This window comes from Eleginops maclovinus, chromosome 9 (assembly GCF_036324505.1).
Source record: "Eleginops maclovinus isolate JMC-PN-2008 ecotype Puerto Natales chromosome 9, JC_Emac_rtc_rv5, whole genome shotgun sequence".
Lineage (NCBI taxonomy): Eukaryota > Metazoa > Chordata > Actinopteri > Perciformes > Eleginopidae > Eleginops > Eleginops maclovinus.
This window is the reverse complement of record NC_086357.1, coordinates 14,012,015-14,030,407: the sequence shown is the minus strand read 5'-3', so window position 1 is coordinate 14,030,407 and position 18,393 is coordinate 14,012,015. Positions and strand designations below refer to the sequence as shown.

At 41.7% G+C, this 18,393-nt stretch overlaps 1 protein-coding gene across 3 annotated transcripts in view; it reads right to left on the bottom strand.

Annotated features, from left to right (window-relative positions):
* Nucleotides 1-18,393, bottom strand: part of tprb (translocated promoter region b, nuclear basket protein) — a 22,303-nt gene extending 3,910 nt beyond the window's left edge. For all 3 annotated transcript variants that reach the window (XM_063891107.1, XM_063891108.1, XM_063891109.1), the window contains exons 1-48: nucleotides 18,237-18,393; nucleotides 17,809-17,913; nucleotides 17,187-17,260; nucleotides 16,509-16,605; nucleotides 16,299-16,402; nucleotides 16,006-16,170; nucleotides 15,611-15,703; nucleotides 15,359-15,439; nucleotides 14,954-15,041; nucleotides 14,655-14,795; nucleotides 14,438-14,541; nucleotides 14,015-14,212; nucleotides 13,780-13,887; nucleotides 13,457-13,683; nucleotides 13,165-13,328; nucleotides 12,849-12,991; nucleotides 12,179-12,327; nucleotides 11,914-12,076; nucleotides 11,689-11,823; nucleotides 11,467-11,607; nucleotides 11,058-11,226; nucleotides 10,469-10,635; nucleotides 10,095-10,247; nucleotides 9,797-9,913; nucleotides 9,252-9,455; nucleotides 8,834-9,021; nucleotides 8,505-8,652; nucleotides 8,134-8,271; nucleotides 7,912-8,043; nucleotides 7,698-7,828; nucleotides 7,372-7,582; nucleotides 7,051-7,197; nucleotides 6,400-6,598; nucleotides 6,076-6,269; nucleotides 5,664-5,737; nucleotides 5,343-5,536; nucleotides 4,884-5,174; nucleotides 4,406-4,560; nucleotides 4,171-4,251; nucleotides 3,568-3,750; nucleotides 3,301-3,468; nucleotides 2,299-2,392; nucleotides 1,538-1,686; nucleotides 1,274-1,342; nucleotides 1,067-1,146; nucleotides 735-844; nucleotides 423-521; nucleotides 122-257 (exon numbers count right to left, since the gene is read on the bottom strand). In XM_063891107.1, the coding sequence (XP_063747177.1) occupies nucleotides 122-257; nucleotides 423-521; nucleotides 735-844; nucleotides 1,067-1,146; nucleotides 1,274-1,342; nucleotides 1,538-1,686; nucleotides 2,299-2,392; nucleotides 3,301-3,468; nucleotides 3,568-3,750; nucleotides 4,171-4,251; nucleotides 4,406-4,560; nucleotides 4,884-5,174; nucleotides 5,343-5,536; nucleotides 5,664-5,737; nucleotides 6,076-6,269; nucleotides 6,400-6,598; nucleotides 7,051-7,197; nucleotides 7,372-7,582; nucleotides 7,698-7,828; nucleotides 7,912-8,043; nucleotides 8,134-8,271; nucleotides 8,505-8,652; nucleotides 8,834-9,021; nucleotides 9,252-9,455; nucleotides 9,797-9,913; nucleotides 10,095-10,247; nucleotides 10,469-10,635; nucleotides 11,058-11,226; nucleotides 11,467-11,607; nucleotides 11,689-11,823; nucleotides 11,914-12,076; nucleotides 12,179-12,327; nucleotides 12,849-12,991; nucleotides 13,165-13,328; nucleotides 13,457-13,683; nucleotides 13,780-13,887; nucleotides 14,015-14,212; nucleotides 14,438-14,541; nucleotides 14,655-14,795; nucleotides 14,954-15,041; nucleotides 15,359-15,439; nucleotides 15,611-15,703; nucleotides 16,006-16,170; nucleotides 16,299-16,402; nucleotides 16,509-16,605; nucleotides 17,187-17,260; nucleotides 17,809-17,913; nucleotides 18,237-18,387 (6,812 nt within the window). In that variant the 5' untranslated portion in view covers nucleotides 18,388-18,393. The remainder of the gene's footprint in view (nucleotides 1-121; nucleotides 258-422; nucleotides 522-734; nucleotides 845-1,066; nucleotides 1,147-1,273; nucleotides 1,343-1,537; nucleotides 1,687-2,298; nucleotides 2,393-3,300; nucleotides 3,469-3,567; nucleotides 3,751-4,170; nucleotides 4,252-4,405; nucleotides 4,561-4,883; nucleotides 5,175-5,342; nucleotides 5,537-5,663; nucleotides 5,738-6,075; nucleotides 6,270-6,399; nucleotides 6,599-7,050; nucleotides 7,198-7,371; nucleotides 7,583-7,697; nucleotides 7,829-7,911; nucleotides 8,044-8,133; nucleotides 8,272-8,504; nucleotides 8,653-8,833; nucleotides 9,022-9,251; nucleotides 9,456-9,796; nucleotides 9,914-10,094; nucleotides 10,248-10,468; nucleotides 10,636-11,057; nucleotides 11,227-11,466; nucleotides 11,608-11,688; nucleotides 11,824-11,913; nucleotides 12,077-12,178; nucleotides 12,328-12,848; nucleotides 12,992-13,164; nucleotides 13,329-13,456; nucleotides 13,684-13,779; nucleotides 13,888-14,014; nucleotides 14,213-14,437; nucleotides 14,542-14,654; nucleotides 14,796-14,953; nucleotides 15,042-15,358; nucleotides 15,440-15,610; nucleotides 15,704-16,005; nucleotides 16,171-16,298; nucleotides 16,403-16,508; nucleotides 16,606-17,186; nucleotides 17,261-17,808; nucleotides 17,914-18,236) is intronic.

Sequence of the window (18,393 nt, the reverse complement as noted above, 5' to 3'; positions counted from 1 at the left end):
ATGAAGCCCACTTGTCAACAAATAATAAATATTGCTGATAAAAGGACAGGGGAATTCTTGCTGAATTCCAGCAACAGTCAAAAAAAGAAATGAAATGACAGCAGAGAGGAGTGAGCCTCACCGATCAGTGTCTGGCTCCAGGAGGGCGTCGTCTCTGTCCTCCCCTGCCCCAGCGGCTCCTGGTACCACCAGGCCTGGCGTGGACATGCTCACGGTGGGTACTGACTGAGAGGCGTTCTCTGTGGTGTCGGACTGAGCTGGAATAGAAGCACACAAACACAAGATAAACTCATTGATTTTGTCATAGCCTTTGCTAGCACTCCCAAAACTGACAATTTCTACCCGGCTTTCTGTAAACTGTGTTGAGTACATGGGGGAAAAGGGTGTTTCGGTACACAGACAGAACTGACAAAGACGGATACCTGGTGCTGCAACTTGTGATGGTGTGGTGGGAACGCTGCGTCCTCCCGACTCCTCTTCATGAGGTGCTTGGAACAAGGGGCTGTCAAACATTCCAAGACCTGATAACAAGAAAAACATATCTCTGAATAAACACAACAGGCATTTGGTTTCTTCAGCTGTTAATTACAAATTGTGGTAAACTATTAAATGTGTATATTTTAAATTAAAACAATTAATGTTTATTTGTTTTATTCTGCATTTTCTTTTGTTTTCCCTTTGGCTTTTAATATTGTTGTTCATAATCTGCATCTCTGCATGCTGTGGATATGTACCTCCTTGTGATGCGAGCTGTCCCAGGTCAGAGTGTGAAGATGAGCTGGTCTGAGACATGTCGTCTGAAAGACCAAACCTGAAGCGAGGCACACCAGCCACTTGGGAGGAACTAACAAACAAACAAACGTTTAATGTTTTAGTTAAATATTGAAATAGAAACATTGTAAGAGGCAACCAACAACAAAGTTAAACCATGTTATTTATTCAGTGTCTAATGTCAGTGTCAGTGTCTGACCTAGTACCAATAGTTTTGTTACTACTAAACAACGTTACAGGTTTTTTTTCTGGGCAATCTGACTTGCTTGTCTCTGTCTATGTTTGTGAGACTTACTTGTCAAGTCCTTCGGAGAGGTGCGGCACCACCAGAGTGGGAGTGCTGGGAACTATCCTGTCATCCTCTTCAAAGAAATGCTGTTGCAGTGCGAGAGGTGGCAGAAAGGGTTGGATACAAACAGATGGAACAGAGTAAAGGTTTCACACTGAAATTTGCTTAAATAATGTAATGGCTATAAATTCTCTGAGGTTTTAGAGGACTTACAGAAGTGCCCTGCACCCCGGAGGTGAGCTGAGGAACTCTTCCCACTGACTGACGACGGACGGGGTTACGCTGTGAAGTTACATTTTACATATGTGATTAACAGAAGTTCACTTTTGATTTACACAGAGATGACCCAAGATAAATACTGTGAAAATCAATTTTTGAAAGAGTAATTAAATATCTTTAAAAACATATTTTTCTTTTTCTTTTCCTTACGAGGAACGTCCTGTTTATTTATTACGAAAGATTCTTCTTCCTTCATACCTGAGTAGGTGGTCCCAGGTCTGATGTGGGGGCGATGCTCATTCGAGAGGGCAGCTGATGTGTTGGTCTCCGTGGAGATTGGGGCATTCGAGAACCAGAGCTTGTGATAGGTTGATCAGTAGAGAAGGCCTCCATTGCACTGCCTTCAACTAAAACAACAAAAATGCTCAAATAAAACAGAGGTCCATTTTTAAACAAAACACATTTGATCAGAGCTGTAAGAACTGGACAAACCTCCTTAAAAAAAACAAAAAAAAAACTCTACCAATTTACTTGTTCAATTATTAAGTACTAAAATTCAATTGGAAAAGACACAACTTTTAGTTTTAAAGAAAAAATTGTTTACCTGAAAGCATCCTAACGATATACAAGGGAATGTCAACATGATTTGAGGGGATTAGGAATGCTCAAGAGAAAAAATGCTTTAAATTAAATACATTAGTATATCTGTTAAAGAAGTGGATTTATAAAATAGTTAAAATAAACATAAAACACTTAATCTTGCTGGTTCCCTAATGGAATCAGTAATGTTTTACCAACTATGGGCCCCAATTGGTCTATTGTTTTTAGACTTTAAGTTTTAGTTGAATGTTTTTTCACAAACAGAGGTTGTACTCTTCCCTTCAGACAGACAACAACACATTACATCTTTCACGGGCATCGTCATGTGTCAGATAACTAATTGAATGGCGGCACAGTTTGTGAGAGCATGTGGAGAGTCTGAGGTGAATGTGCATTTCAAAGGGTTTCCTGGATCTTACAGCTGGGTGTCTGGGAATCTGCCGGCCTCTGGGTTGAGTCAGACGCCCCCAAACTTTCCTCTGTCTCAGTGCCCGGGTCTGTTACATCAGCTCCCTGAGAAAGGAGAGATCAAAAGGGGAAAAAAAAGAGAAAATGTGGTCAGTGAAAAGGATAACCACAAGGAGAGTTTAAAAAAAGTCTAACTATGGTAAATAAATGAAAAATTGTAAAGGACGTAAAATGGGTAGAAAAGAACAAATTATAGGAAGCAGGTTATGGGATGGTTTCCACACACTATATTGGCAAAGAACACATACAGATTATGATTCATTTTGTCCCTATATGGAACAAAGATGCCCTTCAGAAAGGGCCAAAAATAAAAAAACTCCATATGAATTTGCTCAAAATGTTTACCATCCTAAGCCAGGCAGCAGGCAAACATTGATTAAAAAAAATACAAAGCACTGTTAACGAGATGGGTATGTTGGTTCATTATCATCACCGGTGCAGGAAATGTGCCAGTCCATCCGCTGAGATGTGTAAAACTATGTTTTGTTCATTGTAAAACGCTGGCAGTTTGCCAAAGTATAGGTAACACCGTAATAACAAACCGTATACCACACAAACACATATTTGACAGGCCCATCGCTGATTATAGCCATGTGCTGCTATTGTTAATGCTCTAAATAGGAATGTTGAACTGATGACCCCCCAAAGATCTAGATTTCAAGTGAAAGACCGTTAGCTGTCCCTTCGCAGACACTGTCTCATCCCACTGAACATGCAGGACTAAGACCAGAGTAAAAGGGTAAACATCCAGAGCGACACCCGCACAGCTTTAACAGACAGAAAGTTACGAAACAGGGGCATAATGAAGTGACCCTGAGATGACAGTGTGGAAAAACTGAGTGTGGGAAAGGGGTTAACACGGTGTATGGGATGTGAGAGCCCTGTGTGGGAGTGAATGTGTAAAAAGGTCAGCGCTGTTGCTGTGAGTTAGCATGCGTCACGGGTGATCAGACCTCTGTGTCGTCTCCTTCGTAAGCCTCGTTCCCGTCTCCGCTGCCCTCGTTACTGTCCTCTCCTTCCTCCCCCATCTCTCCATCGTCCTCCTCCTCATCGTCGTCTTCCTCGTCCTCTTCATCTTCCTCCTCTTCTTCTTCCTCCTCCTCCTCCTCCTCATCGTAATCCTGCAGTTAGTAGGGTCAAAATCGTGGCATGAAACAGGGTCCTTTTAAATTCTGATAGCCGTCTAATGTCACTTAACATTCTCAATGGAAACTCCCTACCTGCTCTTCTTCCTCTTCATCCTCCTCTTCATCCTCACTCTCTGTGTCTGTTACTATGACAATTACTTCGTGCTGCAGCTGTTCGGGGGTGTCACTTTTGGACAGGGTGACCTCTTGCTCCATCATGACGGACTGGGTGGCTGTACCCTCGTCTCCCTCTTCCAGGTCTTGAAACTCCTCTGTCTGCAGGGCGAAACAATGGACACCAATGAACAACATGCTTTTTATTCATTCTATACAACTTCGCATTACAAACCAACTCTTGCACCAAAAAATAGATTTATTATCAACAGGTATTAATTATTGTGTCATTCTACTGCTACTCCTGCATGTTACACTGCATTTACCGAAACAGCGTTTATCAGTGACATGATTTCACTGTAAGATTACAAAAAATGCTGCAGGCTATAACTCTTCCAATGGCAGGAAGGGTAAAACACATGCAGTATTTATCCTCTGAGAAAAGCAAAAGAAAACGCTTCTAACTGACCAAAGAGCCTCTTTCCATCATTAACAATGTTAAAGTAATATTAGGACACGCTAAAAACCTTATTACTATGAGATACTGTTAGGGATGTCTATGGGATGTGTTATTTGGCCTACCTGACTTGTTTCTGCGCCATCTTGGCTGTCTGTTGGCACCACCCCCTCAGCCTCAGCACTGTCTCCAGCCAGCACCTCCTCCTGAGGAGAACACAAAACACTTCATGAGGGCCATGACATCATATTGCTAGCTTTAGGATCAATAAAAACAAAGAAAACACCCATCAAGATTTCCACATATCAGAATCAGAATAAAGGTATCCGTCCCATAGAACCTCATAACCCCCCTCCTCACCTCTGGACCCACTATCTGGATGATGCGTAGCTTCTTAGGTATAGGAGCCCGGGAGGAATCCTCCTGGGTGGACTCTGTGTCAGTAAGCATGGTGGTGTTCTCCTCCTCCTCCCGAGGCCTCTTTGACATGGAGGAACTTCCTGGAGTAGCTGAAACTAAAGAGAAGGCATTGGCACCTTTGACTAACCATTTGGACTTGAGAATACATTTTAAGTATTAGTTTTCTTTTCAAAAGCAGTAAACAAAAATATATTTTATTCTGCAACATGTTGCAATTATGCAAAATGGACTGATTCCCATTTCTTATGACACAATTCCAAAAATGTGCTTTTGTATACACCTAATCAACACCACAATAAACTATTGTATCTGTTTTGTTTCTCATTGAAATGTACTTTTTCCATCCTATTATCCAAATAAAATGTTATTCCAAATCAAGCTACAATCAGCTCAATAACAAAAAGGTTAGGCTTCTCACCAGTCCCAAACACAGAGGAGGTGGAGGACGTTGAAGGCCATTCCACCTGCGAGCTAGGTGTCGCCTCGATGACCACGGGAGGCGGCTCCTGATTGGTTGGCTCGGCATGGCTCACGCTCTGTTGTTGAGTTGGTTGGACAAATGCTGTAGCCTGTGTCTGGGTCTGCTGCACATTCAGCATGGGACTAGCTAAGGTGGTCTGGACGTTGGGGCTGGAGGAGCGCACAGAGCCGCTGGCACTGCCGTACACAGTCACATGCTCCACTGGGGGGCCCTCAGTGCTCTGCATGGCTGTAGACGGTTTTTATTGGGGAAAACAGAATTTACTTTTCAAATTGGACTAAACAAACACACAGGGAAAAGTCCTTATGACATACACGTATATCTGCTGATGCTTCTCTTTGGGGGCAATGCTCCTTTGGTTATTTTCCTACATTAGATTGGAAGCTTATATCTTACCTTCCTGGGTCTCCACCTGTGTGGTGGGCATGACAGTAGCAGTGGGTGTTGGGGTGGGCACAGTGGCTGGGGTGATCATGGGCCGGATGCTTGCTCTTGGGGTGGGTTTGTTCCCGGGATTGACAGGCTGCTTGCTGCCTGTCGCCACAGGTGTGGGCTTGATGTTGGCTGTTGGAGGCTCAGATGTGCTGGCACTGACAGACGCAAAGATAAGGAGATGAATTAAGACTTTACTAATGTATGCAATTCATTTCTAAAATAACAACTAAAAGCAGGTTAGCATCTTAACAACAGTTAATAGTTTTAGTGGTCATATCATACCTGCCCCTGTCTGCAGCTGGGGTTGTCTTCAGACTGATCTGTCTCTGTTCTGTGCTCCTCTGCTGTTCCTGGGTCTAAATAATCAGGAAAGAATGGCAAAAGTAATGATGGTAACCAACAAGGAGTGGATTCACAATACAGTATTTCCACAAAAATGTGCAACAATATCCCTTATGCAATATGCTGCCCTGGTAAACAAAACACTGCGGCTTCCACCTCTTTCCTTGACAACCTGTTTTTAGCATCGGCCTGCCTTTGTTAACAGTATGTTTGTTTGTTTGTAGGAATCTGCATTAAATCATGACTGAATGCTTCCCAAACACTGAACATTTATCCAACTGCATATACTTTTTTTTGGTATGACTTCTGGTTACATTCAACAACAACATGAAAACTCTGAGGGGAGTGTCACCTTGCTTGGCCCTGCCTCAGGCGGCTCGTCTCTCTGCTCTTGTCTCTCCTGTTGGCCTCGCAGGTCTCTCAGCTCTCTCTCCTGGCGACTCAGGCGGCCCTCGTATTGAGACTTGAGAGCGCTCACTCGCACCTCCAGCTCCTCACGCTGTTGCTTCAGCTCCTCATTTTCCTTCTGCAGCTGGTCTTTGGAGCCTGGACATAAATCATTTGGGTCTGAGATTCAAAGAACCTAAACAAGCAACACTACAATAGTGGCCAATAGAAGAGGGATCTATAAAATAAAGAATGTATCATGGTTGTAAAAAGAAGAACACCCTCTCACTTGTGAGCTGGTTGATCTTCTGCTTGGCATAAACGATGGCCTTTCTGGTCTTGTCCTCCTTCTCAGTCATCTGCTTCTTCAGCGTTTCCTCCTGCGTAGATTTATCCTGCAGCTCCTGCCTCAGCCTGGTCAGCTCTGCCTGCAGCCTGGTGGACTGTTCCTGGGCATTACGCCCTTCAGTCTCACGCTCCGTAACCACCTGAGACAGGACAGAAAGATAAGATACAAATTAAGGTGTGCATGTTGAGAAGAATGAGTTATCAATATATGCCGATTAAATATATTTAAAACCAATTTACATTTGCAGTAAAAAGGAAAAAGTGTCATTAAGAACACAACACTTAGTCTAGACGCTTTTGAGCAATGTTAAATTAAAAGCTACAAAAGATGTTTATAGCACTGCACCTTGTTTTACTGCAACAACTAATTGCAATTTGGATAACAATTAAATTTGAAAGCTGATTATTGTTCGATCTTTACTAAGTCAGTTTTTCATGGTGTGAAATACGCCAGCTATAAGCAGTTAACTAACAAACTGATCACAGTGTATGATAAGCATGGCCTCCCTCTCTCTCTAGTGTTCTCTGTAGCCTTTCAACTTCAGAATGGACAGTTCTTTTAAAACAACTTTGCTGGAACTTCTGGGTTCACCTTGTTGATATTCTCCAGTTGCCCTTCTAGCTCTTTGGTCTTTGCTTCAGCGTGGCTTAGAGAATCTCTGAGGCTCTGTAGCTCCTGAACCGAGGCTTGACGAGCCTCCTCTTCCTGGGATGGGCCTGCTGCTGCCTCAGCCACCAACTGGAGAAAACACAGGATGAAATATCAATTAGTATGCTCCAATAATTACAACAGGGGTGTCCTTTGAGCAACTATTAAAGATGGGTTGAAAGAAACAGTAGTACAACCATGTCCTTATTGTTTAAACCTTTGGATTACAGATCACAAGGGCAGTGACATGAACAGGGCCCTCACCTTGTCATGTTCCACTTTGAGTTCATCATACTGAGTCTTGTAGCGACGTCCGATCTTCTTGACCTGAGCGATGTTTCGCAATTTCGCCTCAAGTTCCTGGTTCTTAGTCTCCACATCCTTTTTCAGTGTATTCCTCTCCTCAGTAATCTTACTCATATTGTTACGCAAGTTCTGTATCTGGCTTTGCAGAGACGTGGTTAGATTATTGGTCCTATAAAGAGAAAGTGCATCAAAAAAGTTTAAAGTGGCCAAAAAATGACTGGTAGGGTTGAATAACTCTGACAAGGTAAACATTTCAATAGCTGCATCATGATACAGTGTCTTACCTGGTAACCTCTGCTTTAAGTCGGACACACTCCTCAGTGAGCTGCTGAATGCGTTTCAGATGGGCCTCCTTCTCTGAGTGCAGCCGCTTGTACTCTTCTGGATCTGAATCCTTTTGCTGGCTCACCAAATGCTAAAAGAACATGATCAACAAGATAGTAATTAGAAAATGGATGCATCATTTACAGTATTTCTCCTTCTGTTCTTTTCACTGACCTGTGTCCGAGCTTTCCAGCGCTTGATGTCCTCTTCCAGTATCTTCTTCTCCGCTTGCAGCATGCCACTCTTCTCGCTCAGCTCAGAGTTGGCCTGCTGTAGTGGCATGATGTCCGACTCCAGCTTTTGTAACTGAAACACAAACATATCGACAGTTGAAACAGTCTGCAGTTGCGAGTGTCAATCGGGTGTTTAAAAGTTAATACAACATGCAAACAATACTTTTGCTTGGGTTTGTTGAAGGTCTTGCTCCATCTTGATCTTCTCCTCTCTCAGCATCTTGTTGGTCTCCATCAGGATGCTCATAGTTTCTGTTTTCTTCATCAGCTCATCGTGCTGTGCCAGTGTCTTCGCTGTGACCTAAGTAAGATTAGAGTTGGGTTTAAGATACATGTGCTATCTCTATGTTTCAGGGGGCAGGTTAGACACAGGTCAAATGTCCTTGACGTTAAGGAATTTGAGCAAATGGAGGATTTTTTTTTTTACACATATACATACATATATTCTCATTCTTACTATTAAAAAAAAAAAAATCTGAAAGTCAAACAGCAAGACATTTAGTGGAAAGGAGTATCAGTGAGTTACAAACATACCTGCATCCTCTCCTTAGCCGCACTCAAGCTGTCCTGCATCTCCTTCAGCTCTCGTTCCAGGTGCTCCACCCTCAGGCGGTAACGGAAGCTCTCCCCTTGGGCGACCTCAAAACGAGACTCTGCAATCTCCTTCTCCCGACGCACAAACCTTGGAAAAAGGAGAAATTGAAAAAAATGTGAGGAACAAGACTAGTATAATAGGTTTAGGATGGCATAATAGCGATGTCTGAACTCTTTGCTTTGCTTATTTTACCTTTTATGTTGATTCTAAAATTAAAACATTGATTTTTAAGACTCCTCGAGTCGAAGTTGACATGAACATGTATTACCTGAGAATCTCAAGGACTTGGTCTTGAGATTTGCCCTCCTCAGTCAGGGAGATGTTCATCGGACTCTCGTTGGCAGCATGTTGCAAAGTGTCAGCCATCTTCCTGCTCATCGTCTGGATCTGCTCATGCAGGAGAGTGTTCTGCTTCTGCAGCTCATCGTAACGGCTCTCCATCTTCGCCATCTCCTCCTGTAATAAGAGCAACAAAATGAAGATTGAAGGTGCAATGGCCAATTTCTCGTACTAATACGTGTAAGCGAAAATAGCATGACATCTACAATATGATGAAATCAATCTGCCCTAAAATAAAGGTTGTAGTTGGGCGTATTTAGTTAATTATTTATTGGAGACTATGCAATAGATGTCTCTGTGATTTTGTGAAGTCCATGTTGTTTTATCTAATCTGGTCTAGTCATCACCTTGATGATCTTTTCCTGTGTCTCCCATGAGACCCTGGCCTCCAGCAGCTCAGCGCTGACTCTCTGGGATCTCTCATCCAGCTGGAGTCGGAGCTCGACGGCCTGCAGGGCCTGAGCCTTAGCAGCCTGCAGAGCCTCCACGTCTGCGGCATGCAGCATCATCTCCCGCTCATACTTATCTTGTGCTTCAGCTGCCAGCTTAGCCTTTCAAAGGGGGAAGAGGATTTTAATTCATCATTGCTATGCAATAAACATGGAGATGCACTAATTATTTGAAAAAAAGCTCAAATCTCAATAGGTGGTGCTGCAACGTGCTAAAGAAAAAAAACGGACTCAAAATCCTCTTCACTAACAGATGCAGAAAAAAGACGGCAACTACAGATTAAAACGTTTGAGGGAACACAACAAGATGTTATGAATTTGTACTTTCAAAAATATCTTTTTTTTTTCTTTAATAGTTGTATGCATGAAATCCTCATGTAAGATGTATTGGGTAGAGAACATATTCATATTCCTCTTGTGTACATCTTATAAATGCTGCTTACCTGCTCCTGGCTGTCTTGCAGTGCTTGTTGCTGCTGACCTTCAGCTACAGTTAAGCACTGCAGCACCGCCTGGTGCTCTGCGTGGGCACTGCTGAGACTCCTCCTGAGACTCTCCATCTAACAGACAGGAGGGAAAAGTAAAATGAACAGTGTTCTTGCATAATGTAAATATAACGAAGTGCCAGGAGGATCAAACGTAGTGACGGAAAAACTTTTGTGAACTGATGATTCTTTTTTAATCTATTGTTTAGAGACTTAGTATGTGTACAGTGTGCTAATAATATGAGATGTAATATACCTGTTCCTCCAGAGAGGCCAGGGCGCTTCTCTTCTGCTCCTCTGAGTTTTGTTTCTCTTTCTCAACCTCCAGAAGTTTCTGCTCCAGCATTTGGTGCTGCTTCTCAGCCTCCTTCAAACGGGCTTCAATGGACGAGCGTGCCTGCTCCGTCACCTGGTCATTAGGCATGGGCAAATTTAAAATGTTATAAGGCCAGCCATCTCCTTTTGGTGTTTTGATAAAAAATACATAAATAACTGCTTATCAACACGTTTTCAAAACAACTGACTGCAAAATTGATCTTTGTCTTTATATAGACATGTTTGCCTGATCATTACCTATAGATGTGCTTTTAGGAGATGTGGAACACTGACAGGCTCTCTTTTTTTGTGTACCTTTTTCTCTTTGTCCAGGGATTCCTCCAGACTCTGAGCCATGGCTCTGTACTGCTCCATGCTGGAGGTGACAGCCCTGAGGCTCTCTGCCAGCTCCTCTGCTCGGGTTTCAGCAAGCCGCAGGCGGCCCTGTAGCTCCTCTCGGTCTTGATCTGAATACGGTAAGCCTGACAGCAGGAAGGATCAGAGGCAGACGTGTTTGACCGCAGCATCATGAGAAAAAGGGCAATGATGCTAAGGATGCAGACCCATTTAATGAATGGGTTTGTGCCTTAAACAGACTAACAGCAAAACAAAAACAAAAGTATGTCTCAGATGTTTTATAATGACTGAAAAGTTGTCTATTTTATCATCTTTGTAGTGTGACCCCATCTCAGCAACATGAGAGTGAGACCATAGCATCCTTGCCTTCAAGTATGAAACTTGGTCATTTCACTTCAACAAATCAACAGTGCCTATAACTTCAAAAACTAATAAAATAATTTGGCTTCAATCGTGGTCATGGGATTTGATTACAACCAGTATTGATTCCTCTGTATATTGTGCAGTTGTGTTGTGCAAATGTTCCTGTATGTGTGTTTGTGCCAACCTCTGAGAATAGGCGTGGAGGGGGAGCTCAGGGAGTGACGTGCTTCGCCGCTGCCGAGTTGCATTCTGAGGGTTTTGATCTCAAACTCTGCAGCATTCAGCAGCTCCTTGGTCTTCTGGTGTAACGGCACCTGTATCTCCAGCTGCCTCTTTGCATCCATCAACTGGATCTGTGAGGGACCATTGACATTCAGAAGTAAGCTAACTATTGAATTCCCGCATATTGTATCTGGTTTGACAGTTGTTGTATTTATATTTGTAAAGGTTGTGTGTTCAAGATTAAATCAGGCTCAGAAGTTCTTCTGTAACAGTGCTAATTTATCAGTACACACTAAAAAAGGTTTAAATGACCAAGGCCGACATTGTTAGCTTGTATATCAGCAGAAACAGCCTTTCAATTGAATCCTTACCTCCTGGTTTCTGCTGAGCAGGTGGCGCTGTTCCACCTCATTCTCCAGCCTCTTCTGCAGCTGGGAGATCTCTCGTTCCTGCTTCTCCAACTGGTCATTCAAACGCTGACGTGTATCAGTCTCTGAACGCTCAAGAGTGGCCTGGAAGCACACAGTAGTTCAAATGTTGGACTGTTTGTGTGTGTTTGAGACAATAAGTGACATTTCGTACTTCTAGATTACCTGAATGGCATGGAGGTTGGTCATCAGCTGGTTCTGGCTCTGTTGTTGGCTCTGGAGTGACTCCTTCTCCTGGTTCAGCCTGGACTCCACCAGTTTCAACATGTCTCTCTCCCTACGCAGGCTCTCAGCTTTTCCCTGAAAAACAGAGGGAGAGAAGTCTCAATGGTTTTACAATTCCCCCAATAATGATGAATACATCAAAAGGTTACTGGAACAAAGACAAACCTCGGCCATGGAGAGTTTCTCTTTGGCAGCTCTCAGATCCTCATTCAAAGAGTGTATGGTCTGCTCGTGCTTCTGTGTGGCAGCAGCCGTCTTCTGTTCTTTCTCTCTGAGGGAAGCAATCTCTTTCCTGTAGCGCTCAACATTGTCCTGCAGCATTTCATACCTGATATATTGAGAAAGACATTGTTTTCAGTGCCGTCTTTTGCATTATTTATACAAAAAATATTGTTGGGTAAACTAGACTTTTGTTTTCAAACTAACTTACCTCTTGGAGGCGAACTCAAGCTGAGTGGATACCTTGGCATTCTGGGAGTTGAGGTCTGAGAGCTGCTCCTGTAGCTTCTCACTCTGCCCATTCAGTGCCTTGTCACTCTCCATGCGCTCCTTCTTATAGGTGGAGAACACCTCCTGCAACTACAGAGGCAACCAGACACTTTGACTTAAAGTCAGCATAATGTAGTAGTTGTCAAATAAATATTCATTGGGGACAAAACGCACGTTACACCAGCCTTTGACCTATTCATTTGTGAGCACTACCAAAGAGAAATTGCATCAGTAAAAGAAAATCGGGGTCTGCAACTGTGGTTTTAATAGACATCCACTGTATGCATTATCTGATGAGTTAATCAATATAAAAAGAAAAGGTTTCATCTTTATTTGTTCTTTTTGCTTTCTTAACGTCAGTTTATATTTAAGGAAAAATATGGAATAGATCATCTAAAGTGTATGCATACGTCTTAATATAAACCCATTTCTAAAGAGTGGAAGACAATGGTAACAAGTAAAGCCCATAAGTGCAGTGGGTGACCATGTCCATAAATGCTGATCCAAAAATAGCGTTGCTATATTCAGTGATAAAGATACAGCAGAAGCTAGCCTTGTAAAGCTTGTTGCATTGTTAAAATTATTTTAAAAGTATTAAAATGTTTGCTTACCTGTCGCAAAGCTGCCTTGGCCTCCAAGGCTTCAGTAGACTCTGTTGTCATGGAGACAAGTGCAGTGGGAGTTCCTGAGGTGGCAATGGCTGCTGGTGAGCGTCGGGGGGTGGATGTCATGGAGAAATCCTCAGGTGGTGTACCTTTAGGACATCAATCAAAAGTTCAGCCAAATAGAAAAACATCTTCACAATTCTTTATCAGCCTTTGCCATCCGACCGCTACTATTAGTTGCTTTGAACCCACATTGTAACAGTAAATCTGTACGTAGTGGATGTATTGTCAAGTACAATATATAACTTGGTTTATCTCTTACCTTGCTGGGGGAAGCTGACTCCTGTTGCCTGAGCCAGCAGCACACGGTACATGTCCCTCTGCCTCACGATGGACTCTGCCATCTTTATCTGTTGGGCGCGTTGCTCCCTCAGAGCCTCCAGCTCTACCTGGGCTTTACCCAAACTCTGCTCCAGTTCACCACGTCTGTAACAGATCATCTTTCTTAGCCTTAGCACAGTCCCAAGCATTCTTGATCGTTAGGATTCCTTTTTCTCCAATTTTGAATTTTGATTGCAAAAAACTAAAATACAAATCAGCACAGTCTTACGTACTTGCCACCAGAGGCCTCAATCTCCTCTTTCTCCTGGACCTCACTGAGCTCCCTGAGGGCCACCAGAAGACGCTGGTTCTGCTTCTGCAGCTCCTCTACACCGCGGAAGGTCACCAAGTGTTGGCTGATCACTTCTGATGTGCTGCTAACATCAGCTGAGCTCACATCCTCCTCATGAAGCACATAGTTTCCACGAGCCTCTTCCAGCTCGATGAGCAGCACACGCACCTGGCAGAAAAAGACCAAGGAAGGCAAAGACAATAAGATTTTGGAGAAATCGGATATTATAAATTGCATGCAAAATAACTGAGTGTGAGCACTCACTTGCTGAGCCATGTCTCCCAGCTGCAGTTCAGATCTCTGGTTGTCCCTTTCCAGAACAGACGAGCGCTTGTTAGCTTCATCAGCTTCCTTTTGCAGACGGTGAACTTCCTGTAAAAAGAAGAAGATAATTGTAAAGGGCAGAAGGTATTATGTGAGGCAGTCAGAGTGTTTTGTTTGTTATTGTAATGTTGAGTCTTATTTTAACCCACAGTGAACATGTCTCTGTATTGCTCACCATAACAGCTTTCTCCAGCTTAGCAGAAAGGCTTGCCACCGACTTTTGCATGCGCTCATGTTCATCCCTCTGCCGTTTGAGGATAGGGGATTTGGCTTCCACTTCCTGCACAATGTCATCCAGGTACTTGTTGATCCGCTTGTTTTCTAATCGCTCCAACTGCAGATGCTCCTGGCTCTCCAAATATGCTGTATACAACTGAAAATGCAGATGCCATCTTATATTGAAGTAAGTAAAAATGACCAGGGCAGACAACTGAGCTCAGCGCTTTTTAATCGTAAAAATAATCTATAGAATGCACACCCTTCAACAGTGTTTGAACTCTATTGTGTTTATTGTACTTCAATTCATATAAAAACACATTTTCATGCGGAATTACCAATAATAAAAAATAACGTGGTATTAGAATTCTGTAGAGCATACCTCTGTCAACCTCATTCCAGGCTTGATTTTGGACACAGCTGCTGCTGTTGGAGACATTGTTGTCAGTTGTTCTTCTTTCATCACAGATGTTGAACCAATAGGACCTGGACATTCAACAAGCAGAGACGAGATCACAGGTCATTTCAAGAAATCCCCTACAAGGCTTGATTTTGGCTTATTTCAAATTCAACAAAATAACGCAATCAACCCAACAGACCTCTAAGTTTGGAACTTGATAGCAACTCGTTGGTATTGTCCAACTCTTTCTCAAGAACCTGGATCCTCTCCTTTAGCTCAGCAACACTCTTGTCTGTGGCACCATTCATATCCTGCAACTTCTCCTCAAGAGCCTTGTTGGCTGTGAAAGAAAGTGAACATAGCCAATGTCAGAGAATACAAACAACTGGAAATTAAATGAACAGATAAACCACTAAGCTTAACAAAAAATATAGACTTTTTCCATCGAAGTAGAAGGCAAGTCATAAATCATTTGATAAATATTTTATAGCTTTGCACCTTCTCCAGCATCCTTCAGGAGTTTATGCAGCTCTTCGACTGCCAGACTCAGCTCTTCACTTTTTGCCTCAGAATCCGCTGCTGCTCCCTGCAACCACAACAAGAGGGTAAGAGTTGGCAAAATAATGGCAAAGCGTAAATCATATTGGTCCTGGTTAGTATAAAGCATACTAATATAAGCATAGGTGAAAGAAATATGCAACCTTTGTCTTACGGAATTTGTTTCATGAGAACAAATAAGTAATGTTCTGTATAAACAAAAATCAGCAAAAAGACATGATGTGCGCTGAATTATTTCAGAAATTAAAAATAGTGACACATTAACTGAAATTAATCACTGGGAGTAAAGGCCTTGGTGTTACAAAATCCCAAGCCAGATCAGCTTGCTGTCATGCATATACATACCTTGTATAGATTGGAAAGCTTAATGTTGGCATTCAGCTCATTTCTGAACTTTTCCTCCATGGTGGCTTGTTGTTCCTTGGCCTAGCACAAGCAAAGATCCAGTCAAACACTTAATGATTTAACATGATTGAAAAGCGGACCAAAACTGGTCAGTTTGTTGCAGAATATTCAGTACGACAAAAACTGAAATCCTGTTTCTCTGTAAAACAAGACAGGATGGAAACTGGGCTGTAGGAAATACTATACACATACTTCTCTTAGTTTGCTGATCATGTCCTCGTTCTGTTTCTGAAGTTGTTCATTTGAAGACTTCAAACTGGTCACTTGCTCTTTGAATCTATTCAACTGAAAGCCGCAAGCAAAACAACGTATTTAGTAATGACCACAATTTAAAATGCGTTTCAACAGTAGTGTTAGGGACGCATCTAAAAAAAACTCCATCATGTTACATATCTATTTACTGTAGGAACACAACTATTGGTCAATAGTTGGCAAATCACACCCAGAACTATGTGTAATGTGTTGTGATTTAGAAAATGGCAAACTCTCGTGCCAGCTTGATCATTGTATGTGTTGCTTCTACTATCATGTCTCTCTTTCTGTCATTCAGCTCTATAAATATTTAATGTAAACAGAAAGAGACATGCCTCATCTTCGTTGTTCTCCAGGTTGCACTTCAGCTCCAGGATGTCGTTTCCCTTCTGTCGGGATAGGGACAGCAGTTCCTCACTCTTAGCCTTCAATTCCTCCTTAAGCCAAGATGATTGGCCATTCAGCAGCTCCTTCTCTTGTTCCATACGCTTCTCCTTGTACTGTCATGACAAATCACCACAACATTTTTCACTTATAGGTTTTATTCGAATAGATGTTCGAAAAGCCACTTCTTCTAAAGAAAAATCTGATGTGAAGATATTATTTAATCAAAGCAAATATAACTTACTTTGATGCTGACTTCAGCCGACTCCAGGTCATCTAACTTCATCTGCAGAGCCATCTTAGAGGTGTTGACCTCAGCCAACTTATCATTGAGATGCCTGAAGTCATCTGATGGGCAAATTTGTTACAACGTCAAAGTGAATATTAGTATTTACCAGACAGAAATGAAAGTTTTGACAAGTGTCTCCAGACAAATTCATCTGTCATACCATACCATTTAAATGCTCAACTTCTAAGGATCTCTTCTCCAGTGTCCTCAAAAGCACTCGCTTCTCTGCTTCCAATTCATCTTTGGCTTTTGACAGCAAAGTCTGAAAAACGAGAAGCATTTTTTGACCACAGTGTGTCATTTAAAATGTATATCTGGAATTTTGGTGACAGCAATATTTTCCTTAGTTAAACGAACAACTTAACTAACCAAAGGGATGGTTCATTCTCCATCTCTTTACGTGGTTCAAAGTGTATTCTTTGTCAAATATGTCAAACAAAGACACTAACCAAATGTACCTCTTGCAAACCACTGACATCATCAACACGTACTGTATTTCCAAAAAGCCAACAATACATCTTTTTTGGTTACTTTACATATTGACAAAAGCTAGTTCAAACTAATGTGTGGAAAGAGGATTGTAAATATAAAGAAAACAATTAAGTAAACTAATATGGGCAATTCTTATCGTTTAGAATACATCGAGTGGTACTCAAATATGCAGATAGGTTGAATGACAAAGTATAGACAAACTATGACATTACCACAAAACTACTTCTAACAAGAAAGCATCTCAACATGTGTTATAGTTTGTGTTTATTATGACAAAATCAGTAAAAATGAAGAAACAAAGTATAACCACCAGGTATGTGACAAAAACATGGCATGTTGTGTTTTTCTTACCTGCTCTGATGAGAGCCTCTCTTGAGAGGATTCATATTCCCTGTTTTTCTCATGCAAGCTTTTAACATCTTCCTCTAAAAGTGGAGATTTGGAAAAAGACGATAAAGTCATTCAACACAAACAAGCCAAGTCAAGTAAAATGTGTATTGCAATAAGCAGAGGTGGAGCAAGGACTCTAAAAGCAGCTATATTGCAGGCTAAAAATATTCAGGTATAAGTAAAAGTCCTGCATTAAAAATTGTACTTAAGTAAAAGTAAAAAAGTATTAGCATTAAAAATGACTTTAAGTACCAAAAGGAAAAGCACTCGTTATGGAAAATAGCCCTTTTAAGCTAAATATATTTTGAAAGTACTTACTTTATACACTAACGGGTAGCTTAACCTATAATAATATAATAACCTGTCAAAATATTATTAATATTAATAACCTAAATCGGCAAGTAAATATATAAAAGAATTTAGTGGTCATAAACTTACATTTGCCACAAAATGTAGTGACGTAAAAGATGATGAGGTAATATAATGTTAAATTACTCCTGTAAAGTGCAAGTACCTCCATTTCTTAAGTACAGAGTAAATGTGCTCAGTTACATTGCACCACTGGCCATAATTTCATTCTTACCTTGCTTGGCAAACTCCTCTTTGAGTTTAAGATGTTCTTGAGTCGTGGACAGATATTCTTCCTGGCACTGAGCAAGTTGTTTCACTTTTTCGAAGAAGTGTTGCTCTGTAATGAGGGAGCAAAAGCACGAAACGTTATACAGTTATTTACTGATCAATGTCATCTTGTTGACGTTAACGTTAGCTCAGTAGCTAACACTAGCACTATCATCTAATAGTAGTTACTGATAACCGGCCGTGTGGCATAGCGTTAATTATATATTCCCAAAACAGTTGATAGACATACAAGTAACGGAATGATGTCAATGTGTTAGTAGGCTAAGTTCAAACCATAAGTGCAACTTTGTTCTGCCCAGGTTAAGCTATGTGTGCATGATGAGCACACTACAGCACACTCGCACCGCTAGCCAATACCAGGCAAACCCTTACCGCTGTCAACTCGAAACTGTTCCTGTTGCGCTTTCAAAGAATCGATTTCATATTGCTGATCAGAAAAAATCTTTTCGAGTTTGTTTTGAATAGTTTTTGGTAACTTTGAAATATCACTGGCCTCCAACTCCTGCAATAGCAGTGCCGCCATTTTTCC